At 38.4% G+C, this 27,149-nt stretch overlaps 1 protein-coding gene and 1 long non-coding RNA gene across 2 annotated transcripts in view; both read right to left on the bottom strand.

Moving 5' to 3' along the window:
- The window catches only part of atrx (ATRX chromatin remodeler), a 106,936-nt gene that overhangs the window by 66,817 nt on the left and 12,970 nt on the right, over positions 1-27,149 (bottom strand). Inside the window, exons 4-10 of the mRNA XM_088649005.1 lie at positions 24,529-24,581; positions 21,250-21,380; positions 19,673-19,789; positions 18,655-18,764; positions 17,331-17,398; positions 14,115-16,267; positions 9,425-9,491 (exon numbers count right to left, since the gene is read on the bottom strand). Coding sequence (XP_088505131.1) covers positions 9,425-9,491; positions 14,115-16,267; positions 17,331-17,398; positions 18,655-18,764; positions 19,673-19,789; positions 21,250-21,380; positions 24,529-24,581 — 2,699 coding nt within the window. The remainder of the gene's footprint in view (positions 1-9,424; positions 9,492-14,114; positions 16,268-17,330; positions 17,399-18,654; positions 18,765-19,672; positions 19,790-21,249; positions 21,381-24,528; positions 24,582-27,149) is intronic.
- LOC148653720 (uncharacterized) lies at positions 1,823-7,560 on the bottom strand. The gene is made up of 2 exons (XR_015941737.1): positions 7,075-7,560; positions 1,823-6,802 (listed from the first exon to the last, which is right to left on the bottom strand). It is a non-coding gene; the product is annotated as an uncharacterized LOC148653720 (long non-coding RNA).

The following is a 27,149-nucleotide window of genomic DNA, read 5'->3' as shown; positions in this document are numbered from 1 at the left end:
ATTGACCTTTCTAGCAACTTCAGAAACACAACTCCGCTAGAAATGTTGCCAGCTTTGAGTTAGTCAAACAATTCCAATTCTGGATCTGCACAGCACGTCATATGCAGGGGCTTGTTTAAAAGGCACTATCTCTGTTGATGAATTCATATATTCTCCAGGGCCTAGGAAATACAACTGATGGGTGAAAAGGAATCCCTGTTTAAACTTCAAATACAATTCATCCTATGATGGCACTAAATGTTCATCTGTCCATTTTCTAATTGCTTTATCCAATACAGGATCAAGTGGGAACTTATACTGGCAAGCAGCTGGAACAAAGCACTCTGGACTCCATCGCAGGACACACACACTCACACCAGGGCCAATTTTCCTGGAAGCCATTCAACCTACCAGTATGTCAACGGACTGTGGGAGGAAACAGGAGCACCCGGAGGAAACCCACATTAACACGAGATGTACATGCAAACTCCATGCAGATAGAACGCCTGGAATTGATCCCAGGGCCCCAGCACAGCGAGGCAGCAATGCTTACTACTGCGCAAATTGTGCCACCCATGGAATTTTCAAATAGTTCAAAAATGGCCACCCAGTCTGTTTGCAGGGACAGTAAAGCAGAACTGGCATATAAAGATGTCACAAGATGCTTTCATTTTAAATTCCTCCTATAATCAAATCTGATAGATGAAAAGTCCACGGGCTTTGCTCAATGAACTTTACTTGCTTCCATCACGCTTAAGAGACTGTCACAATACAGAGATTGCCAACACTCGAGATGAAAAGAAAAAGGTAATGATGGTGCTTGGCACTTAAGGCCACTGCTATTCAACAAGCCTCAACCTATGGTTTTATACAACATTATGTGAGATATTTACAAAATACATTTAATAGGTTTTTAACAATTTGCCACGCATACAGTAAAACACCTATGCTCACCTAATATCTAGTTGTTTTTTGTGCAGTGTCTGTAGTAATTTAGTGGATTCATCTCACTACTCTTTTAAAAACATAAAACTCACCACAACACAGACTGCACCCAGGAGATAATAGAGGGTTCATGTGATTCTTGTCTTCAAAATCCTCAAGCAGTACTGAAAATGTAAGTCTTAAGCAAAAACTTGAAGATCAAGGGAAACATAGGACCAAAAGTGGAATTTGATAAGTTATTTCAAGAAACCAAGGAGAAGCCAGGGCGAAATTTAGCCAAGGCGAAAGAACAGAGCTCCCGGGATTCTTCGAGATAAGGCTTGGTGAAAATTCAGGAACAAGCTTTGGAAAATTATTAATTTCTGAACAAAACTTGCCATTTAAAGGACAGATTTTCTTTTAAACAGTCAGTTCAACTTACAAATGAGCAGACTGGTCGGAGCTGAACCATGCTAACTACATACTAGGCAGCAGCTATGTTGCTAATGACAAGAAAAAAACAAAATGAAAGGATGCTGCAGCTAGTCTGATATGGGAAACAAACAGAATTATCTCAGAGCATTTTTGCTGCTAAAGTTTAAGACTAATATTTTAGCTTCCTTCTTCAAACAAAAGTGGAATTTTATGTTTCCATATTATTGATGAAAAATCAATTTTGTTGGATTTAAATTCCCCAAATCTTGTTAAAGCTACAAAACATTAAAATTATACTACACATACTAAATACTTAAACCTGCACATGTAATATTTTCAGATTATTGAAGTCTAAACAGTTTCGATTATAGTGATCTGAAGCTGAACTGGTTTTCTTGTGAAATTTCACCGCACCATACTATATACTAGTGTTACAAATGTCTGCATCTTTAAGAAAGAAGTGAGACAAAAGTGACACAAAAAGTCTACTTATAGTATTCATTTATTACAATGAATGGTGTCTTTTCACAATTAAGCTCTTACAGATATGAATAAACATTTTTTGTTCGTAACTCATTTAAAAAGCATGCCTATCATTGTCACAGATACAATTAAAAAAAAGAAATGCTGAATACAGCTGTGAACAGAAGTTCTTCGATGCAAATTGCTTTAATTCATGCTGACACTACCACAGCCAAGAAAACATGTAAACACTACATATAAAAATCAACACATTAAAGAAACAAATTAACTTCCTGCTTAACTGTTCATATGAGAACTACAAAACCACAATGCAGAACACTGCCTACACTTCATTGTTGTAAGATTTCATACAATAGATTTTAGTATAATTAGAAATTCCATGTGCAGAATTTTCATTTATAGCAGATATATCACCTTATCTCAATGTGGTAATATCATGATGAATTTAACTATTTGCATTGAAGAGACAGACGTGTGTGCAAATGTTTATGTCTTTTAAATGAAATAAAAAAATAAAAGGGTATAATATTACATAAGATACAGAGTCTCAAACACTGCTTCAGTTAAACAATACAAAATATATAAACTGCTCCAATTTAAACAATCTTTGTGTTAACTGAAAAGATGTCATAGACCATTTTCAATTCCATACAAAACCTGACTAGGCTGAGAAATTCAAATTGAATCTGCTGTGCTTCAGTACAAAGGTTGCATTTCTCCCAATTAACCCCCAATATCTAAAAATCACAATTGTCTATAATGGTATTTGAGTGACACAAAACATTAAATAGAACATAACATCAGATACAAACATTTCATCTTGAGTGTTCAGTAAAATAAGTAAACCTCAAATGTATATATAACACAACACATGGAGATGCAGGGCTCATGTACTCAGAAGGAGTTCTATTTCAAGTCTGTTTTGATTAAACATTTAATGTTTAAAAATCTTAAACGAAAAGCCCAAGAACCAAGCTGCCACGTATTGTCCTATAAATAAAAAGGCATGCCTAAAAGGATGACGTAAGACGTATTGTTAAAAATAAAGAAAAAACTACAGAAAACATAAAAATCACAATGACCTTTTTGCAATACTTCAAATTAAGTATAGCTCTTGCAATGCACCTAACACATCACACACAAAAATGATAGCATACATACCAGGCATACAAATTAAGGGTAAAAAAAAGCAGGCACATTAAAAAAAAATATTGTCAAACTATTAAATCATACTAATTTGCTTTTTAACATGTGATTGCACATTTTCAGGGCTTTCACCAACCTCCTATATCAACTCCGTTTAGAGAAAACTGTGCTATTGTTGTCACCGACAACATTTCTGTAATACAAGTGATTTTTGCAGGTTTGAAATTAAGATCTTCCACATTCATGAGTAGTATAGCAGCTTGTTTTTATATTTTATAAAAGAAACCTCACAAAGCCACCCCGTGGTGAATATCTGCCTATTTGCCATTTCTTTCAGCATTCAGGCCTAAACATATAACCACACAGTAGCTTCTTCTAGGCACTGGCAGTCATGGGGACTGAGGCCTGAGCTCTTCAGTGATGGAAGACCTCAGGACATGAAAGAGAAATCTTACGTATCAATCTTCTGAATTTATCAGTCTAAGTGAATACAATGCTGTAACAGTCACCTACTGCCACAGTTATAAAACTCCTAATTACAGCTGTTTGAAAAAAATATTTCATAATTGCCTAGACATTTGAGTGTTTCTCAAATTCATTAATATGCCACACTGGTATGAATTCTTCTACTATTTTGTTTTAGAAAACCTTTTTTATCTTGTGGTTTCAGATTTGTGATTTTCTGATCCCTTTTCCCAGCTACTTAAAAAAAATAAAAAATATTTAACAAAAATTGCATACTACATTCACGTGCATGTAGTAGTTGACATGAAGAGGTCTCTTAAACACCATCATGTCATATTTAGTAGTATTTAATACTTTGCTTACACATTTGATGTAGTATAAAAACTAAGATACACGTCAAGATAATTGAGATAAAAATTTGACAAAGTCATTTTCACTCAACTTTCGCGAATTGGTTGTTAATTCTTTGGTCAAATATTAATCTACCACTGTCTTAATTTTCCTCTTACCTCTACGCCACTTTTTATGTTGCTTTTATAAAAGCAGATACATTTGTATCGGTAAAAAAAGTAAATTCTAATATATCTACTGCTTTTACGTAGCAAACTGATTTGTTTCAGAAAACAATCACCACTATTAAGCTGCAACTCTCAACACTATAGAGACTCAAGGTTTTATCCTGCAGGAAAACTACCTTTTACTCTCTTTTCAAATATTATAAGCACCTAACATGGTTGGATACATTTTCAAATTAGAAAAATATTCATACTGATCACACGAAAGGTAGTAAATCCAAGTAAAGTTAGTGAAGCCAATTTACGAGTAAAATTTGACTTTCAAATAGAAAAGAATAAGCAACATTGAACCCTAAAAGGCTCTAAATGAGATTATGTTAGTGAAGGTGAAACCATTTTCAGCAGTGGATGCTGGGTTGCCCCTACAGACAGGGAGCACTGACTAAGCTACAGCCAGAAGCTTCTAATTCTTTAGAAGCTTTAATTCTTTACACCTCAGTCAATTGCAGAGGACAAGTCTCGGCCTCAAGATGTCCACTGATTCTTAGTCCTCTTGTTTTTGAAAGAAAACAAAATGAAAGGATTTAAAACTACTCATTGATGTTTCCTAATAGGATGAATAATGCTACTTTTGCTTTTACGATGCTCACTGAGTGGTTATTTCATGTATAACGGATATTTCACAGATCCAATGAGCAGTCCATCATCGCAGCCTTACACATATCTAGAGGTATCTTCTATAAAGCCAGTTTTCTTTCTGTGCACTGTATACATTTAAAGTGTGTGTGTGTGCTGGGGGAAATGACAACTTCCTTACTTTGACAAAACTATACCCTTGATTTCATTTTTATGAACGACATCTACAGCCGAGGAGTAAGATACTCTACTCCACATCGCTAAAGGCTGACGATTGCCAGCAGCCATATCACCCTGCAACTCACAACTGGCAACCCGCTGAAGCTAAGCAGGTGTGAGCCTGGTCAGTACCTGGATGAGAGACCTCCTGGGAAAAAACTAAGGTTGCTGCTGGAAGAGGTGTTAGTGGGGCCAGCAGGGGGCGCTCACCCTGTGGTCCACGTGGGTCCTAATGCTTTGGATGAGATGTAAAACCGAGGTCCTGACTCTCTGTGGTCATTAAAAATCCCAGGGGTATAATCCTGGCGTCCTGGCCAAATTTCCCATTGGCCCTTACCAGTCATGGCCTCCTAATAATCCCCCTCTATGAATTGGCTTCATTACTCTCTGCTCTCCTCCCCACTAATAGCTGATGTGTGGTGAGCGTTCTGGCGCACTATGGCTGCCATCGCATCATCCAGGTGGATGCTGCACATTGGTGGTGGTGGAGGGGAGACCCCATTACCTGTAAAGTGCTTTGAGTGGAGTGTCCAGAAAAGCGCTATATAAGTGTAAGCAATTATTATTATTTGGGATCATCCTGGAGCTTCAAAGAGTACCTTCTTCAAAATAAGTTGTAGCAGGGTTTTTGTTTTAGTTTAATGAAGAATTTAGGATCTGTCTCAACTTGTAGACTGATCTGTAGTTCGGGATCTGAATGAACACACTGGTGACAACGTGCAGGCTCCTACTGTTGCGTGCTTATTTTTGTGCTAGAGTATGCAGAAAACAAAACTATATTTCACACTGTTCTAACTAAAAAAAAGAAAAGAGCTGGACTATATCCTGTAGCATCTGCTACCATTCTTTAATCATCGAGCAGCAGAAACCATAACAAACTAGACAAGGTAAATATCATAGTTTTATTTTTTTCAAGTACATATATATAGAGCATCAACACCAGCTCTTTGGCATTTTCCTTTGATTGCACATGAATCTGTGTGGCTACAGTCGACCCACTGAGGCAGCTTTCCGTTTAACTCAAAGTCACAGAATGGATGCGAAATCAAGTTAAACTGGTTATGTCTTAGGAATGAGAATCCCTAATAACTTTAATAAAGTGCGACTTCAAAGCTAACAACCTAAAATAGTTTTGGTAGCATGCTGTCAAGCTGGGCATGAGAGTTCCAGATAGGTGGATTTTGTCTTGTGAATTTAGGTTCTCTGCTGGCTTACATCAAAAATGATTGATTGGTCCTACAAGTTTATTTGAGACAGTCATGCAAGAAGATGCACTTAACAACAGACTCCAAAACAGGATCCCTACTTTTAACCCTTTTGTATCTGGAGCTCTTGATGAAGAATATCAAGGCACCCCTAGTTTCAGATAGGATATATATATACACATTTCTGCACAAATAAAACATGACATATATCTGAAGATTATGGGAATGTGAATATTAATTATCTCTCGTCATTTCACAATGCTAGACAGTCTGAAGAGCCTTCTAAACCCACATTGCATATATAAAATCAAATTAACAAAGTAAATATATAATCACACACATGCATATATACCTAAAGGATGTATTGGAAATTTTGAAACATAAAATGGTCCAATGGACAGCTAGTTGTGTGGAGTCTTTTGTTGATTTGCCAAAATGGGCTAGTCAGACCATTTTGTCCTAATGTGCATCTTAATTTTCTTGAAAATCTGTTATCGCCCATAGCTGATACAAGAGTCAGTAGACTCAACATGTCTACTGGATCTTCATGTACCATCATGTAGAGAACTCGCAGTGAGGAAACGGCACATTTGGGTATTGTAGTTTTTTTATCTTCCACCTCTTCTCCTGTTAATCTGACTCATTTCATGAACCCTCGCAAGCCTGTCTTACATATAGCCATGGGTGAAACATTTAAGTTGGGCTGCTGTTAACAGGAGTTAACTGTCCTTTGCGTACCTTGGATTTCTACACTCGTGTGTGTAACACTTCTTTTCCAGAAGCCACAAATTCATCCTTTTTTTAATATTATCACTGCCAATACTCATATAGATCTTCAGGAAGCAGGAACTTGCACAGCCAGTGTCAGTACAATACCGTAGCTGGTATTATTTCATACGTACATCATTTTTCTAACCTCTTTTTTAAAATTTAGGGGATGGGGGTGCTGCAGCCTATCCTGTCAAACAGCGGGAAAAAAGCAGGATACACTCTGGATGGGACACCAGTCCATCTGTCCAGAAGCCAATTAACTACCAATATGGTTTTGGACTGCAGGAGGAGGAAACTATAGCACCTGTAGGAAACCACACTAACAGGGAGAACATACCAATTCCACACAGATAGCAGCCCAGTACTGGTAGGTAGGGCCCCAGCTCTGAGAGGTAGCAATGCTAACCACTGCAGCTCCATTCCACCTGGTACCATTTAATTTTATAAATAAAAGTTATTAAATTCCCCATGTAGAATTTCCAGTACAGCATATAATACATATATGTTGCATGTACATACATGAATGTGCATGTTTAAGTGTTTAGACATGCGAGATTAATGTTAAATTGAGGGAGGCACTTTTTTTTTTACACAAAGGGTTTGGGGAATCTCGAATGAGTTGTCTAGCAATTCTGTCAAAACTATGCACTGGCTTCTCTTAAAAAATTATCAGATGAGACCCTCTGACCAATTAGCTACTAGGATCCAAACGTCCATGATGGGCTGAATGGTAATGACACTTTGATTGCTTTTATGCACCCACAGAGAAAATCAATACTAGACACAACACAAAGGGCTACTTTTTCCAAATACCTCTACACTTGAGGGCATGGCCTTTTCTTGTAGTGTTACTGGGAATACTCAACTAGCCTGGATGACACCCTGCTATTTTCAAGCTGCAGGACCCCCATCCTCTTCTCTGGGACTACTTTCTAACTCTGGGAATTCCAGTGCTCTCGAACCTGTCAGTGAGTCCAGATTTTCCTTTGATAGGTTTGGGTCATCACAAAAAACCTTCACTCAGCACAAGATAAAATGAAAACATGGTGGAAAGTGCACCAGCAGGCCACAGCTCAGCACCAGCAGAAATTCTATGCCATCAGAAGGACACCTGATGCTGCCATTAAGAAGAAAATGGCAACATCACTTAATACACAGGCAGCCACTGGGGTCAAAGCTGCATAGCAAACCCAGGAAAGCTCAGTATAAACTCACCAGCGCCCCTTAGGAAACCTCTGGACAAACAAGTCTAACAGGATCAAGTCACTCAAAAGCCTCAGATACCACCCTTTTTATACACATGGTCCAATAGGAATTCTACCACTTCACATTTGTCAATCAAAAAATAGTCTGTGCAGCACTCTATATAACAAATGCAAGTCAGGTATTGATCCAAAGAAACATTAATCTCTTTTTCCTCAGGTATAAATAGGTTCCATTCTAATACTAATTATTTTATAAAAAGATTTATCATGAACTTGTTTCCATCATATAAGGAAATTAAGAAATACTTTGACATAGGGCCTCTCTACATACAAATAAACAGACCTCAGTATTACAGTATTACCTATTTAAACTGCAACAGCTGGATGTTTGCAGTGTAGGCTATAGATGTGTTTCCATTTCGCCGATAATTTCTAAAATCAAGAGGCTTTTATAAAGAAATACCCAGCTGTGGTGAACCAACTTTTATATTAAAATTTATTTTTGATTATAATAATAAATTATTTTAGACTATTTACAAATGTGACTACATTTTAAGCGACTAAATACATTTTTCTATGGTAAAATGAACATTGAATATTCTTTTTGGTGTAGTTCAGGATTCCCAAACATCAGGGATTTATTATGACTTGAGAATTCTACCACATTGGTTCATGCCTTTCTTTATAAGACAAAAATATTACTGAAAAGTTTCATTTTTCCATTAACAAAAGCCAGGCACTAAACAGCGCAATCTAAAAGCATTTCAGAACGAATGTTTCAGAGATACTTATAATACTGAACTAGGAAAGAAGAATGAAAGACTTTACACAACCCATCCCCTTAACTGACAATACTTCAAGTAAGGTTTTATTTAACACTTAAATTCTAAGCTGAAACCAGTGATCATTAATGTTGTCAGGTGTACCAATCAGCCATCCTTAAAGCACAGTTTGGTGCAAAAATGTGACAGCAGTATTTTTTTTTATTTTGAAAAAATTAACCGTGTGAAGAACATTTCTAGCTACAGACGTTTAAAAGTGTACCTAGTGTGGCCCAGCCATCCGGCACCAAATGTTCAGTTTAAGGATGACCAGTTGCATATGTTAATTGTACAGTAAACCACAGGACTAAAGCATTTTCTATTATGGTCCTGTTTTGTTTGCTCAGTAAACAATCCAAAATGACAGAACGTTTCTATAACATTTATAACACACCCTAAGCAAGGTGTGTAAAAAGGTTTATCTCATACGTTTTCGTTGCCGCAATAGAGGTCTGTGTTTGGTGGCTGCTTGGCTAAGGCAGCAGGAAGTCGTTTGTGACCGAGTCTTGACAAAGCAGGAGGTCCCGGTATTTGCACCCCGCTTGAAGTTCCGATGCTTTGCCTTGCCCCCACGCCTAGGGTGTGTTATAATCGTTATGTCCATTTTCTTGGAATCATACCTATTCTCCGGATCGTCGTCGTCGTCGGCAGGTGATGCAGGACCATGTTTGACCTCTGCTTCATCCCCTAAAAGGGAGAACAAAAGCTGGTCACATTAGTCTTTACAACATTATTCTTTACAAACAGCACCGTGGCCTAGCAGTAAAAGATCATCTGCTATCTGATCCCCAAACTTTCTGCTGATGTAGAGACACAATCTTAATTACCTGTGGGGGACCCAAAGCTCTGGCAACAAATGTTTTATGCCCTGTTTATATAGACCATTCGTAAGAATATAAGTTTAGCTTTTATACGATGCAATGAATCAATAAGTAAAAATGAACTGATCAAAGCAGTTTAGTTTAACTATGGTGAGAATCCATTTAGTGATCAAGGCCCATAATCTGCACCAGGACACAGCTGTCACATTATCTTCCAAAATTTGCTCCTCCTCACTTAATAAAAGCATTTTTTTAAAAAAATATAACCCATTTTCAACCACGGCAGATTTAAAAATGTCTTGAAACACATACCAGAATGTGGCAATCCACGACCAAGATTGATTATTGCTAATTTAGACCAGCACCTCTGCATTAAGCTAGAATTGTAGGAAAATATTTCCATTCAAACCAACATGGAACTCAATGGTTAATTCTCTAGCAAGGAATTCAGCAAGCTTTCTTGACATCTGCAAACGCAGTGTACAAAGCAACTGGCATTTCCTACCAATTTATTTTACTAACCACTATCCTTACTGATTGTTAAAGTTCATCAAATGCATCAATGAATCCGAAATACTTTCAAAGTGTTCCTAAGATCAAACAACCACCTGCACTCAATGTCTCCCAGCTATAGTCATCTGTCTTTTTTAGAACTGATGCTGCCTAATAATTTAAAAGTACAGAACAAGAGAATCTGCTGCATTCTGGGCAAGTCTATTGCCCATGCTAGCCTTAAAAGCTGGACCGTCTTACTCACAAAAGGTGTTTAAAAATCAAGTATAAAAAAACAGGTGTAAAAACTATTTTGTAAGACATGTCTATCAAGCATACGTAAGGCAGTATTCACGAGGTGATGAACTCTTAATTGATGTAGCAAGACAAGTGTTCTCAGAAGGCTGTCTGTCAAAGAGTAGCTCAGCTTTTATAGTCACCTACTCAAAGAGTAGGTAAAGGGTGTCTAAACACCCAGTACCCCTAAGATAAGGTGTGTCTTAAGGAAATTACAATTAACACAGGGACCACTGATTATAAAAGGTACAGCTATAAAGCATAGAAGTGAGGGAAAGTGTAGGAGAACAATCATTTTTCGGAGCATAACAAAATATTGTAAATATTTTATCATTAAAACATTTTTAACAATTATTTTTTTTTAAGCTGCAAACCTTTACAGTGAAATATATCACTTATAAAAATGTGTCTGCTGTGTAAAAATGTATCATTAAACCAGTACAAATATTTGTGGCCAAAAACTGTACCCCAAATTTCGCAAGCAAAATTCTGTTGTGCTGTAAAAGAGGAGACTGCTTAACATGTCTGAATATTTCTTCCTTTGATACACATTTGTTTGTTTTGCCCTGTTTGTATTGTTGTATTTTTCAGTGAACTCAGTCCTTTCAGCTCTGTACCTTTCTTGCTCTCTAATAAATGATATTTGTAACTTTTCAAGGAGTGCCACAGTCATGAGATACAACATGGTTGCAGGTTGCAGGTTTGAAAGCATATCAGCATTTCCAAAGCTAAGGATTTTATTAAATTACATCTGCTTTCTATCACTGATAACAAGAGAGTTAAGGTGCGCTTTATGTTTTTTAGGAAGATCTTTTGAATACCGCATGCATCCCCTCAGTAATATCTTTCTTCATCGTTTGCATATATTAGCATGCATTAAACATATTGAGCAACTGCAAATGAATACTAATTACACATACTCGTATCTTTTACTTTTAGATGCTTCTCATCATGGTTGGAGAATGTTTTTTTATATTGCACTCCTTGTGGATAACTTGCTTCATTTGGTGTGACAATGACTTTAGTGATTAACACTGCTCAGCACGTTCCCTTATCTATATGAAATATTTGCAGTCCACCTCTCCCAGCGCTGAGGAAACAATGCCCACCAGTGCACTTCCATGCCACATGGTATAATTTAATTTTATACATAAAAGTTATTAAATTAGCAGAGTTCTTACTAAGTCAAATTTCCAATACTGAATACAATACACATATGTTGCATGGCCAGCAAGTCACAAATGTGTTTCTAGCAAATCAACTGTAAGTGAAAATGTATTAGTGTTTTACATCTGTATTGATTTTTAAAAACATTAACACCTGAACTTGTTCACTGCTCATGTGTGAATATTTTTTTTTAGTTCTTGGATTTGTTTGCATGAATATTTGAGTAGACTTAAAAATATGAAAGTGTGGGGAATTCTGACCATAAAATAAAGTTGTGTCAGGAACCCAGCCTGCATTACAAACAGTATCAATTTTAACGGATGTACATGGCAGCTAACGTTTGACTTTGCATACCTAAATCTAAAAATGAAGTTTGTTTTGATGGTTCTGTTTAATTACATTGAGGGAAGAGGTAAACGATATTTATATTTAGTGACCTCTTGCATTTAAAAAGAGCCATAAAGGCAGATCTACACTGCTTCTGACATGTGGTTTAAGCCCACACCCATCTTTCCACAGATACTAATCTATACTAGTCGTTTTATTAATCTGTGTCCTGAACCACTGCCTAATGTACAAATAAAGTAAGCTTTACACCAGTTCAGCCAGCAGCCATATCACCCTGCAACTCACAACTGGCAACCCACTGAAGCTAAGCAGGTGTGAGCCTGGTCAGTACCTGGATGGGAGACCTCCTGGAAAAACTAAAGTTTCTGCTGGAAGAGGTGTTAGTGGGGCCAGCAGGGGGCGCTCATTCTTCTATGTGGGTCCTAATGCCCCAGTATAGTTACAGGGACACTATACCGTAAAACAGGCGCCGTCCGAAAAGATTAGGGGTTAAACCCCGGTTTCCTGGCCAAATTTCCCATTGGCCCTTTCCAATCATGGACTCCTAATAATCCCCATCAATAAATTGGCTTCATTACTCTGCTCTTCTCCCCACTGATAGCTGATGTGTGGCAAGTGTTCTGGCGCACTATGGCTGCCATCACATCATCCAGGTGGATGCTGCACATTGGTGGTGCTGGAGGGGAGTCCCCATTACCTGTAAAACGCTTTGATGGAGTGTCCAGAAAAGCGCTATATAAGTGTGAGCAATTATTATTATTATTCTCTTCTCTTTTCCTTATCTTTCAATGATAATATACCGCCAAAACCATATAGACAAAGAATATGGTCAATAATTAAAGAACGTTCTATTTAATTCATTTAATTCTATGTGAATTCCATTATTATTCCAGGCTATGTCACTGTCACTATGCGATGAACACCGGAGCCTGGAAAGCACCTTGTAGTGCTCCACTTCCACAGTGAGTTTTATGCAATTCACCTTTGAAACAATTCTCTAAATAAACTTCACTCCAAACAGGATCTAAAAAGTGGTTCGACACCTAATTGGTTGTCCAACCCATCGATTTGTCAAGCACTGCAACCGTAGAATTTTGAATGACAGTTCACAGAAACTAGGGACTAACGGGCCCCTCCGCAGCTCTACAACCATCCTATTATGTCTGGGGGATAGCGGGCTATTGGGACACCATATTGGTTTAGTATTGAATAAAAGAAACGCGTACCTAGCATTACATAGCATATTTTTATATAGCAGTGTTTTACACTCCATTTACTTGATGACTTAAAAAACTGAACAATACGCAGAGCCTCTCACTCACAGGCGTGTGCTGCCATTGTAGATAACATCACTGACCACAACAGGGTCATATCAGGGAGGCAGAAGTGCCTAAAAAACGGTAAACACATGACTAGTGCAGATTAACCTTAATTCTGCTAGATGTTCCTTATAAAAATCAAATACAGTATGGTCTCGAGGGTTTGGTGCAAATAGCTGGATTCGCATATAAACAAAGCCCATCCCCATATCATCTCATAATGTACTACAGTATACAGTATGCATGGTAAAAAAGCATATAAGGAAGGGTTACATAGGTCAATTAAAGAACTAATGCATTGGCTAAAAGTTCATTTAAAATAATACTAATCAACTAAAATAAACAGCAGAAATTACAAACCTATAGCAACCAGCTAAAACATGAACTGACACTTTCTGTCTTCACCTCCATGATTATCGCGCCCCACTGTAATAAAACGGGCAATAAAACGGTCAGTGAGCCTGTAAAGTCGTCTCCAGCCTGTCATTCCCCATGCCAACACGAAACAGGAGTCTTCATTACAATATAAAAACAGGACGATGTTGAGATGTGGATGTAATGGGTAATTGGGAAAGTGTCAGGGTGAGGCTCGCTCACTGGCTAGTTTCGTCTCATGATCCTAATCTGCTGTGCAGCTAATTTCAAAGTTGCGGTTAACAACCTTCAGCTGTTAAATTCTCAGACACCACTGTCGAGACCCTGCTGTATATGCATAAAACAATGAGTTACACAAGCAAGTGAATTAACAGAACTAATGATATTTTGGTTTTAATGGATCAGTTATGAGCTTTAACCTTCACAGCACCGTCGCTGGGCAGAGAACGAATTAAGCAGTGGTGTCAACACAAGCGTCGTCTAAAACATACCTGATGACTGGCAAAATGCTTCAACTTTGGGCCCAGTGATTTGTTCTACAATGGGTTTAATCTTCTGATCATCACTGCTGCCCTCTCCCCTGTCTTCCCCTGGCACCTTCTCATCTTCACTGGAAGAGGACGGGGAGGAGGAGGACTCTTCAGTCTTCTTGGGTTTCTGTGCCTTGCTTCTTGCTTTGACAGTCTTTGACTTTTCTTTAGATTCATCTGGCGATGCGCTAGAGAGGGAAGTCGATACCTTTTCATCATCCTTTTCTTTCTGTTTTTTAGATCGCCGACTTCCCTTCTTGGAAGCTTCCAGCTTGCTGAGGCTCTTCATTTCTTTCTCCAGGTCAGAGTCGTAATTTGAGGAGTCTGAACCTTTCTGCCTTCTTTTTTTGGCTGCAGCTGTAGCCTTCTTGGCCACCCCCTTCACATCAGGGTCAGACTCGGAGGATGACCCTTTCAACTTGCGCTTGGCTGCTTTCTTGTCCTGAGAGGGCGCAGTGCTTTTCCTTAAGCTGAACAAGCATTTTCTCTTGACGCTTTTAGGAGAGCCCTCGTTACTTTCTGCTTCAGGGGAGGTGGGAGCCATTGCTGCTGTCTGCAGTAGGATGGCAGGAATTTCCTCAGAATCCGAGTCTTCTGTGTTTTTGCTGGACTGAGCAGGCCGTGCTACTGTTTTTCTGTTCCCCTTCGTTGATGGCCCATCTGGCTTCTCCCCACGCTTGGACTGCAGCTTAGTTCCAGGGCTGTCATGGTCTGTGTCGCTCTCGCTGTTGTCAGGTGTGTGCGTCTGCACACTGTTGCTGTCAGCGGGTCTCCTCAAGGGCGTAGTCTTGACTCGAGGAGAATGTCTATTCTCTAGCCCCTCCTCAAGTGCAAGCGAGTCCTCATTTTCTTCATGGGCAGGTTCCTCTTCACAGTCTTCATCTTCCTGGTCCTCTTTTCTTTGGGAGGAGGAACTTGGTGACCCATCCAGTGGCACAGGGGTCAACTTCACCACAAGCTCTTTAGTTACCATGGCGGCGGGTGTGTCTAAATTTGAGGACTTAACCGAATTTATACTGGACAATTTCAAAGTTTTACGAGATTCCAAAGGACTGCGTACATTCTCCTCTGCCATATCAGAAATGTCGACAGAGGAGTCTGCCATTTCAAAAAGCTCGTCAGGGACAGAAGAAGGCACCGTGACGATTTCCTTATCAAGGGAGGACTCGCAGGCTGGAGCTGACTCTTCCTCGCAGTCAGAGCTCCTTTCAGATTCCCGGGAATTCTTTTCTTTGGGTTCACTTTCTGCTTCCATGAGCTCGTCAGTTTCTCCAGGGGAGGGTGCGGGACTTTCTCTCATTTCAGCATCATCTTGGACAGCACACTCAGTGTTTCCATGTTCATTTTCTTCCAAAGCATCCACTGAAGAAAAATCTACAGTGTCCTCTACTTCAGGGTCATCTTTTTTTTGAAAGCCAACATCTGTACTGTCAGTAACAAACAACTCACCATCAGTATCTTCCTTTTGTGGCTTTAAGCTACCATTATTGACCTCACAGACAGTCTCATCTCCGTTTAAAAGCTCTAAGCCCTTGAATTCCTGCTCCAAGGCCTCCTCTAGCGCAGAATGGGCTTTCTTTAAATCTGTTAATACTGATTTAAATGCTTTCAAATGTCTTAATCTAATCAAGTTGGTTCCTTGCTCTTCTAAGCCCTGCTGTATGAATTTGACAAAAGTAGCATTCAAACCAGTTGTGGTTTCCACTAGCTTTTTAGTTTTTTTAATGAGTTCTTTTGGTACCTTCAATGCTTTGTAAGAAAAAGTAATAGTCCCTGAACTTAGGTTGTCTGAACCATTCTCCTTCCCATTTAAAGCAGCTTTATCTTTCTGCACATGCTTGCGTGAGTTCTCATCCCGGTTTGATTTGTCATTCTCAGCTTTTGCTTTCTTTTTGCTTTGACTCCATAAGTGCTCCAAGTTTTCAAGCACACTGTCACAAGCGGTAACCAGGTCCAGTAGAGGTTCTGGGCTGCATACATAACAGTACCACTTGCTTTCGATGTCCATGATGCTAGACAGTTCCTTTCTTCCCAGATTACGCAAAATACATTTTTTGCAAAAGGCATTGTGACAAAAGTCACAGCAAATCAAGTTACCGCCCTCGGCGCACCACCTGAAAAAAAAAGGATCAATTTCACATGTAAATAAATTCATAATCAAAAGCACAACCTTGCATTCATCAGAAGATAATGACAATAAACTTTATTTTATATAATGCCTTTAAAGGTGGCTTCTCAAAGCGCTTTACAGAATGAAAACAACAATAAATAAGAATACATAAGATAAAACACAATTACAATACACAGAGGAGACCATGGATGGTGGTAATAAGAAAAGCAGAGGGGTGAAAAATGGAACCAGTTAAGTAAAGACTCTTCTAAAGAAGAAGGTTTTGAGTCTGGATTTGAAAGAGTTTAGAGAAGGTGACTCTCTGATATCCGTGGGCAGAGAGTATAGAGGTTTGAGGCATAATAGGAGAAGGCCCTGTCACCCATACAATGTAGACAGGCTTGGGGGTCAGTTAGGAGACCAGAATTAGAAGAGTGAAGTTTGCGAGGTGGGGAGTAAGGCGATAATAGACAGGTACTGAGGTGCCAAGCCATGCAGAGCCTTATAGGTGAGCATGAGGATTTTAAAGTCCACACGGAATTTGACAGGAAGCCAGTGCAAGGACTCCAGGATAGGAGTAACTTGATCACTTGCACTAGACCTGGTCAGGATTCTGGCTGCTGAATTTTGGACATACTGCAGTAACAATAACTCAACTAAACTGTAAAATACAGTTTAAAATCTTAAATGAGAATTTGTCTTCTTCATACTTATAGTAACAGGACTGAGAAAGAGTTTAAAAAACACATTTCATATAATTCACCCTCATACTGCACAGTTTGAGCAGGCAAGCTCAAGATACAAGGTTTCCAAATGGAATTTACAGGTTAAATTTTAATGCTCTACAGCCTCAGAGCTAGAAAAGGTGTTGTGTGAAGCATCTGAGACGTGAAGCTGCTACAAAATTACAGAAAAACTGTTGATCACATTCAAAGAATATTACTCACACAACCTCCACTCAGCTGGGATTTTCCCCACATGCAACTGTACATGATTTTATGAATGCATGCTAATCTCCTTGTGCTCTACTTCTTTTAGCACTGTATTTTACATATGTAACATCCTACCTGCACTGCTCATCCATCCCATCGGCATCTTTACTGATGTCATCACTCATGTAATACTTGAAGCAGGCCTACAAACATACAAAAGATATTTTTAGCATCAACATAAAATTCTGATATATAAATCTGGGGAATTTCTGTCCCCACAGCTTAACATGGACAAAACTTAAAATGTAATGTGAAGCATTAATGTTAAATCCACAAACAAAAATTAATTACAATAGTTAACAAATTACCTAGGGAATTCTTTATACATTTGTGATAGCTGCCACAATATAAGGTAAACCTGATTAGTAATTACAATTAATGGAATTTATATTGTGTAGTATTATAAAATAAAAATGTAAGATTCTTTTAGAGGCCAATGTACAATAATCCTACAGAAATCTTTTCACACTCGATACCTATATTAAAACATTTAATCATTTATATCCTGGTTCATTTATGGTCTGGGTTTTTAGTTTAATTAAACTGAATTAAAAGATCTAATCTAAAATGTGTTCTCATCCAACAATCAGCACATTACAATATTCCGATTATAAAGAAGAAGCATGAGAAATTGTGACAAAACAGTTTAAAGGGCAAGTAATGAGGTTTCGACCACTGTGCAAATTAAAGGGGAACAACAAAGCTATTTTTATATTTCTAGGCTAGACAGAATCAGAATCCATGAGTACATTTTCAATCGCAATCAAAGCAAAATGTACGGTTACTTGCAAAACCACTAATTTACATAAATCATAGATGAAATTTCCAGGTGTGCACAGCGTCATTTTCTGCGATTCAGAACAAGGCAACAAAACTTCTAATGGTGTGAAGCGGCCCTATTACACTGTAAGCAAGCAGGCTTGTGAACACATCTCTTTCAACCCAATAGAAATATTGCTCTAGACCTCAAGACAGTTATGCAAATAAATGGAACTTACTTGTTAACTCTGCATGCAGGTCATGTTGGAAATTTATTTTAGTGAAATATCTGCTGCACTACCTGTACTTAATCTACTCTAACATCGCATAACATAACAGTCAATACAGTGACTAGGGAACAGGATGGGGCTGCTTCACATCAATTTGTGGGAACTCTTGTCCGTGGGGAGACCAGGGGTTTGTGACATACAGTACTTTCACAAAGTTCACGACTTTGTGCTGAATTATAAATTTGTAAATTTGTTCTACACCCCCAATGAATTGACTTTGTTACTGAGATTTAATAACAGGTCTGAGAAACTGTCCTTTAGTTCCCATTTAACTGAAAGATGCCCTCTAGGTATTCACATTATGATGACAGCAGGTGTGCCACAATCATTCCAACTACTCATAAACCTACCTTGCAAACAAGCACTTTAAGCACAGGATGTTGAAAAAAGGAATCTTTTTGGAAATGGTTGACTTGTTGTCCACAAGCGGTGCAGCTGACAATTCCATGTAAACGTTCGTCTGTTAAAAATAAAAATAATGCAGGTGGGCATCTTAAACAAAGATGGCATTTTGGACCAGATGCTTTGAATCATATTTATAGTGGTCAAGTGGAGGCTGAGATACACCAGAAAAGATGTGACTTTTACCAGGAAAGGTTTGCTTTATGAATCAGAAAGCGTTTAGGAGCATGTTTTTAAATCATCTGTGTTTAGGACAGGCACATTTCTTATGATTGCACTATAAACAGCTGAGAGAAAAGAAAAGGGCAGCCTGATGATCTTCTAAGTTTGTCTTTTTAAATTCCTTCAGCATAGTGCATTGCTTGTGGATTGAAGTTATATTCATGTGAAGCACCTTGAAATTTTCACACTGGACTGAACTTCAAAGTGGATACATTAAACATCTGCACAGCTAATATTTTTACTGAAAAGCCTTTAAAATGCATCTGCATGTTACAAATAGCTGTGTAACTATCAACTGTAGGTATCTCTCTAATCAACTATCTGAATTCCAAAGCTCCTCCAATCAGGAACATCTGTGCAGGGATGACAGCAACTCAGCCAGGATGTCACCACACACAAAATATTATTAAATACAAAAGCATACCACATGCAACAAATTAGGCTAAATTAGGACTGATGATTAGAATTGTTTCAGTATACAGCCCTTAGGGACAGATTGGCCAGTTAGAGGATGGCTGGTTTGTGTATTTCAAATGGAATTATTACAGAGCTCATTATACAATAAATACCAATACTTTACCACATAAATAAGAAGTATTGTAAGAGATTATGAATCCCTGAAAAATAAGAAAGAAAGAAAGAAAGAAAGAAAATCCCCAGAAAGAAAATGAAGACCAATACCCTCTTGCATTTACGGGTATGTATTCCCTTAAAAAAAGACTCAGTTATCATAGCTCTACTCACCTCCTCGTTTTTTGGAGAGTTCTGGTCTAGGTTTGCCAGATCTGCTTCTAAACTCGGGGCCTCTGAAATCATCTTTCACTTCGTTTGACACAGGTTCTGGCTGAACCACCACTGTTCCTGAGTGGAATTCAGAGAGAGAGATTTTGTGATTATCTTCTGCTACCTCCTTTTCCACACCTCACTCTCATTGTCTAGGGTGGAGAAGACCCACAAGACTCATCGCAGGGCTTGAGGAGTACGGTTATGCAGAGAGGCAGAAATATTCAGTCTCTTGATGTGAAGTCTAAGAGAGGATCTGATTGAGGCTCTCAAACCTTTAAATAGAATCCCCTGACAAGTTCCCAACAGTTAAAGCAACTTATTTGTGAGCAGAAAACAAGTATATGCCTGGAAACTCTAAAAAGGGTTATTAATGCTGCCAATACTTTAAAATTTTTGTAGATATAGCTCATAATGTAGGTGTAGTTGTGTGTAAAATGGGATCATTCTAATCATCAATAAAAAACAGAGACAAGGTACCCTCCATAAAATATTTACCAAAGAGTCCACCATGGTGGAATACTGTACAATCAGGACTGGGAACCTGACAGAGTAGGACCCAGACTGGCCAGAGTAAAGCTTATGATAGACCAGGCACAATAAATAATCAATATCTATACTGGTGACCCTGTGTCCATTGAGCATGAGGATTATAACACACAAGCATATTTTGTCAAAGCAGCTTCCCACATGACCATGGTCATACATGAAGGAGTACGGTTTTGTATGTAATTTAATAGTTACAAACTGTGTTTCTTTCTTGGTGGGGCCTTTTTTGCAATTTGCCCCCCCCCCCCTCCCATCTCTAGTTTTCACCTCTGAAAACCCTGGGATATACGCAATATCTGTAAGGTGCTTTTTACACAGCTCTGTATTCAAAGAACTTCTGCGGAATGTCACACCCCCAGTATTCCAACAGAAGCTTAATGTTATTTAAATATGGTGTTTACATGGGAAACTCAAATATTCCCAATACAGCAGAGCAAAAAGCCATTTAATTTAACCATAATTCAGAGCTCCGAACTTTTGATGCACTGCAACTAGTTTAGGTACATCTTAATATTGCAAAGTGCTTACTGTAAATCAACTGTAAATAATTAAGGTTATTATTAATTAAGAGCTAATTAAATGTATACATTTTGTAGACATTGGAATTTTCCAACTTTTTATTGAATGCAAACTAAGGGTTCTTATCAATATCAAAATATTGCTGGGTCTGCTGACTAAAGAATTTCATTGTTACAAGTGTAAACGCACATATGTGCAGTCATTAACATGAGGGAGTATTGGTCTGCTGGTAAACTATCAACCTTTTGCATGTGGTATCCTGACAGATTGAATTTCAGAATTCTGTTCATAACTGTTCTTTTGAAAACAACAGGTTCCCTTTAAAGTACTCAAAATTCCTGATGTCTTTCAAATGTAATTTCCAATGATAGTGAACACAGCTAATCATTTAAGCTTTCATTTGTTCTTTGCAAAGTGAAATTTAGGATTGTACAGATTAAGGCTAAATTTTGAGGATGAATAAATCTTACCTTTTGGCAATCTATTTACATCCAGTTTACACTCTGAAGCACTGTCATTGGGCACTGTATCTTCATTTCCACTTTCATTTGAAGAATCTGTATCATCTATTCCAGTGTATTTAGTTACCACTGAAGGCTTCCTGTAAAAGACAAGTGGTACCTATCATCAATATATTTAATGGAAAGCTGTAGACTTTAACCCAGTGAGTACTAAATATACTCGTACTCACTGCTCATGAGTCCTCACAAATTTAATTACAAATTTTCACTTTTACAAAACTACTGCTGGATTGACCCTGTGATATTCCACTTTTACATTATTTTTTCACCTTCCGATGGATATTTCTATTTCATGGGGTGACTGCTTAAGAATTACACTTACGGTGATTCCAGATTTGGTTACTATAGCTAGAATGAAAAATAATCTCTGAAAATAATTTTAACATCTAGAGAGGACAGAACAAAGGCCTTGTGCACACTAGGCATTTAAACCACATCAGCAGCTTTGAAATTGAATGTTATCTTTCACGTTAAATAATCTAAAGTGAAACTTTCTGCCAGGAAGTGTGGGGCAGGAATATTGAACTGGATTTTTTTAAAACGTATCCTGCAATATCTCAAAAATGCTGACAGAATGATTACTGTATGAAAGATGTAAATACAGTACTCAAAAGAGGACCTGAGGAAGATCATACTGTAACACACTGACAACTTACATTTACATTTCATATGAAGAAGCAAAGTGCAATACAGAAGTCAAGCCACTTATTTATATGTCCTACTCCATTATAACATGTCCGATTATTATAGTTCAGAACTGGTAGCAACGCAACACGATTATGGTTTCCATTTTCCACTTTGTGAAATTTGTCTCATTGCAGATACACATTCCGAACCTCAACAAGCCTTCAAGTTAGAAAATACGTTCCCTGTTAAAATGACACTCGATGCATTGCATAAAGAGAGGAAAAAAGATAGAAAAGAGACACCTCAATTCAACTTATTTCAAAGAGTCATGGGAAAAAAAGCGGTGCACTAAAGACCATGACTTTGGTGTACCTCAACAGGTTCCCCTAGGATGGGGTGTATTGGTTGAGACCACAACCAGCTCAATTTTAAAACAAGACGGAAGAGGCTGTTGCACACCCAAAGGAGTCATACCATTAGAAGGATTTCTATATGTGTATATATTGTGATTCTGTAACTTGTTTAAAGTTACAGAATCACTTGCAGACCATTTTTCCCCTTCAGCTTCTAAAGCTGAAAACTTCCTCTGTCACTATAAGTTAAACACCTGAAGGCATCTTTAATGTGGGGATTAATATAGATAAAATGTTAATCAAAAGTTGTCCATTTAAAATGAGCAAATTCTTTAATCTCCAATTCATTCTGGTACAACATGCTGTACAGTAAGAGGTTTGCTATCTTAATGAAGTGCCATTGTCTCTAACAATGTTTTGGGAGAGAATATGATCTTTTAGCATCAATAGTATTTACTGGTATTGTCGAACACCTGGTGGGAACTACTCTTAAGTGTCAAAAATGTGGATTCAAAATGGGCACACTGGTAAACTGCATGATGAGCAAAACAATCTTTTGCTTTCATGAAAGACATGTTTGGGATATTGTATGGATGCTTCCATGCAGATATCTGCCATTTGTAATCATTCTGTCAGAGCCAAAGCCATGAACAGCAACAGATACAGCACAATAAGGCAGTTGGGCCTGTTCTAAATAAACAAAATGCTCAAATAAAAAAAAAACTATTTCTCTTGAAAGTCCTGAAGGTTACACAACAAGGGTATTCCCCAGGATAGGCAGATTTGTGGGCTCAAGATGGATAAGAAGTTAAAGCACTTCAAACAATTACATCTTTGACAGGTTTAAGCGTTTAGAAATATACTCACTCTTGGATTCAGAACCTGTACCAAAACCTTCACCTGCCTATTACCTGCAAACATCAAACAACACCCAAAATCACAAAACCCCTGGCAAAGAGAAAGCAGCCTTCAAATGGTATATCTGGAGTCTCAAGAGGAAATCTGGAATGAACAGTGAGTAGGTGGAAGTTTTCATGTGTTCCAGTGGAGTACATTCCACCACAGTGAAATTTATTTGTATATGGAGAACAAGAAAAAAAGTCTTCCACTGTAAAAATATCTTCCACAAAGCACAGAACCACCATCTAATCACTTTATTTTTTGTATTGGTTTCTTACAAAGGACTGGTCAGCAGGCTTGTGGAGTGGTGTGGGGAGAACCACCTGCAATTGAATGTAACAAAGATGAAGGAACTGGTAGTAAATTTCAGGAGGAAAAAGGTCAAACCTACTCCTGTCTTCATCCATGGGAGTGGTGTGGAGATGGTGGACTCGTATAAGTACCTGGGAGTGCACATCGACGATAGACTGGAAAGGTCTAAGAACATCGAGGCCATTAACAAGAAGGGTCAGAGCCGACTTTACTTCTTGAGGAGGCTCAGGTCCTTCAATGTATGTAGTAAGATGCTACATATGTTCTATCAGTCAGTGGTGGCGAGCGCCATTTTCTACGCGGTGGTATGCTGGGGCTCTGGGATTAGAGCAGTGGATTCTAACAGGCTGAACAAGCTCATCAGGAGGGCAAGCTCTGTCATTGGGTCTTGCCTGGACCCCCTGGAGGTAGTGGCTGAGAGGAGAATGGTGTCCAAACTAAAGGACAACATCTCCCATCCCCTCTATGACATGCTTGTAGAAATGAAGAGCACGTTCAGCAATAGACTGATTCATCCGCGGTGCGACAGGGAGCGCTACAGGAGGTCATTCTTGCCTTCTGCCATAAAACTGTACAACACATCCACCTCGCATCTAGGCAGAGGCAACATTGACAGTTACCTGTTTTTGGACTAAACAGTTAACTGATACATCTGTTCTTTTTCTTTTCCCGTTTACAACCGTTTTTGTGCAATACATGCCAGGGACCTGTGCAATACATTTATATTTATAGTCATATTGTGCAATACGACTTTTTTGTGTACTGTTCTGTTTTGGTTTGTTCTTTGTGTGTTCTGGACTGTGAGTAACACTTCTTAGTGCACTTCTCACTGTACTGATTGTATTGTATGTATTGTATTATTATTATTGTATCATTCATTACACTGTGGCTGTGTTGTCTGTGTTAAGCTGCTGTTGCACTGCAATTTCCCTCACGGGATCAGTAAAGTATCTATCTAAAGTACAACCATAGAAATTTACCGTGGATACACTTATAAGAACTGTCTTTTATGAAATCGATGGAAAGCAGAACTAACCTCTTTGACCGGGACGATGACGGAGACTTGGCTCTCTCCAAGGAGCTGCCAGGCTGTAGAAACAGAAAGGCACAGCATGTGAAAACCTGGCCTTGAGGCACATTATAAACATCAAGCAAAAGCTCAAACTAAACTTCAGGAACTGAGATTTAAAGGCTGAAATAACCACAATAAAAATCATCATTATCCAAGTATCATCAGTACAGAAATTATAATTTAGACATGTGATCTTAATTACTGAACAGCTGGGAAGGTGCAGGGTGCCCAGTATCGAGCCCTGAGGAACGCCAGACTTAAAGAGCCCAACTTTAGAACTGAAACCCCCCCAAGAGAGACAAAGTCTCGGTAACCAGTAAGGTAAGACTTGAACCATTTATAACAGCAATGTCGGAAACTCCAAACATAGCCTCCAGACTAGAAAGTAAGATGTCATGGTTAACACTGTCAAAAGCAGCACTGAGTTCAAGGAGAGTAAGAACAGAAAGAGCACCAGAATCGGAAGACTTAAGAAGAGCACATTCCACAATTTTTGCAAACAACCTTTGAATACTGGGCGAAAAATGTTTGGGCTGTCCAGAGCCATAAATGTTTCATGCAAAATTTCCAAAGCAACTAGAGCAAAACCCTGGACAAAAAATAAGCTTTATGTTCAAACTTTAAAATAATAAAAATAGATATGTAATTATGGAAAACCAAGTTATTCAAAATATAAATTAAGTCACATATACTGTAAACACTTTTCAGTGATGTGCAATTATTTTGCTTGGATTGGTTAATTGAAGGAGTCTGCCTAGTGTCCTTCACACTAGAATAAACATTTCTTGGAGTTCTATTTATTTTTAAATTGATTTTTGCAAGGAAAACACCGGTCAATTCCATTCTGTTATGGGTTCATTTTCTGTACCTGCAGGGTGAGATTCTGTGGTACCACAATAATAAAAATTTAAAACATAACTGTCACTAAGGGACAGCTTTTTGTGATGCTTTTCTTTTATTCCTCAGCAACTTTAATAGGTTCTGTGCCAGGAGTGAACAGCAAGCTATGTAAAACATCCAAACATCTAGGGGTGTATTAGAACATACAGTAATATAAGATTTAAATATAAGATTTAACTTCTAGTTATTTAGTTTCAGCTTGCACACTGATGAAGCTCCACATCCTAAAATACAATTTAGGATGTATGTGGAAAAACCTCAGAGTAATTTAAACCAGATATTTCTCTCTATACCAAGTTGACAGACCAGATTATAATTCTCAATAAAAAAATAACATGGCTGGAATTGATTGTAAATAATGTTAAGTGGCACAGCATGAATCATACAGCAAATTTAAGAATTCTACATAGCATTTCTAGATTGGCACAAGTATTTCCACAGTAATTTAATGGATATCCTAACTGATTGTGCATTACTTTTTAATTTACTATGCACAGAACTGTACTTAAATGCACAGAACCATAGAACATGCAGTGCATGCAAGTTTACATATTCTGTAATATATGTCCTACCTTACCATCTACCTACAACAAATCAAATGTATTTAAGGATTGAAAACACATTCATGGTATATATTACAGAAGAACATTGCTGAGAAAGATTTTGTTTGCAGCTCCAAGGTTGTGAATATGCTAAGAATTATGCATTCAGAAAGATTACAATCTTTCTTTTTCCTTGAACTGAAAATAAGACCCTGGAACTGCTTAAATCCTTTGACTCAGCTTCTTAGGAATGCTGTTGAGATGGGACTCTAACACAAAACAGGCCACCATAAATTGGACTCATTTTGACGCCTCCCCGTGATAGAGTGCCTACATTGACGCCTCTTAGTCTGCAGCTCCAAGAGGGAGGCATATCTGGACTCGGACACAAGCTGGTGGTCATCTCTCATAAATCCACTGACGGGCCCAGAGAGGATCACCAGTGACGAACATGCCACGAGTCAACGCCCACTAAATCTGATGACGTCATGACCCGTCATCACCAATGGTGAAGCAATATAAAAGCTGCTGCACAAGGGATACTACAATGCTCTCCAGGACCCAAACTACTTGACAATGAATGGATCACCACTTAAGTGCTGGACTACATAAACCAGAATTCAGTCCAAGACCTCTGCAATGTGACAAGTTTTGTGATGATCTCCCAATTGTAATTTAGCCCGATCACTGAAATAGCTCAGTTGGACATTTGACGACACTGCTGAATACCAACGGATATTCAGCATAATAGCTAAAAAATAGGGGCAAGCAGACTTTTCTAAGTTTCTCCCATCCAGGAATCGCCATCCAGGCTGGTTGCCAACTCCAGAATCTGTGTACATGTTTCAGTAGAAGCCAGCGCAACACTGACCACTGAACTCTTCCCCCTTTCTGCACTAACAGCACAATCTGTCAGCACTGGTTGTTACTATATACTACCAGCCTGGAAGTACAGGTTGTAAATTGTGGAGACCCGGGTTCAGAAAACTGGCTGGTATGGCTCAGAGATGTTGTTCTCCTCACCTAAACCCACTGGGTTGCTTCCTGTACTAAGTCTATGTCATGAGTTGCTTAGCTGCCTGTCAGCTGTAAAATCCTTTGATTTTGCTGAGGCCTGATGGTTTCACTGGTGGTGGCCTGGTA

The sequence above is a fragment of the Lepisosteus platostomus genome, chromosome 10 (assembly GCF_059453375.1).
Source record: "Lepisosteus platostomus isolate fLepPlt1 chromosome 10, fLepPlt1.hap1, whole genome shotgun sequence".
Classification (NCBI taxonomy): domain Eukaryota; kingdom Metazoa; phylum Chordata; class Actinopteri; order Semionotiformes; family Lepisosteidae; genus Lepisosteus; species Lepisosteus platostomus.
This window is presented reverse-complemented; position numbering and strand designations above follow the sequence as displayed.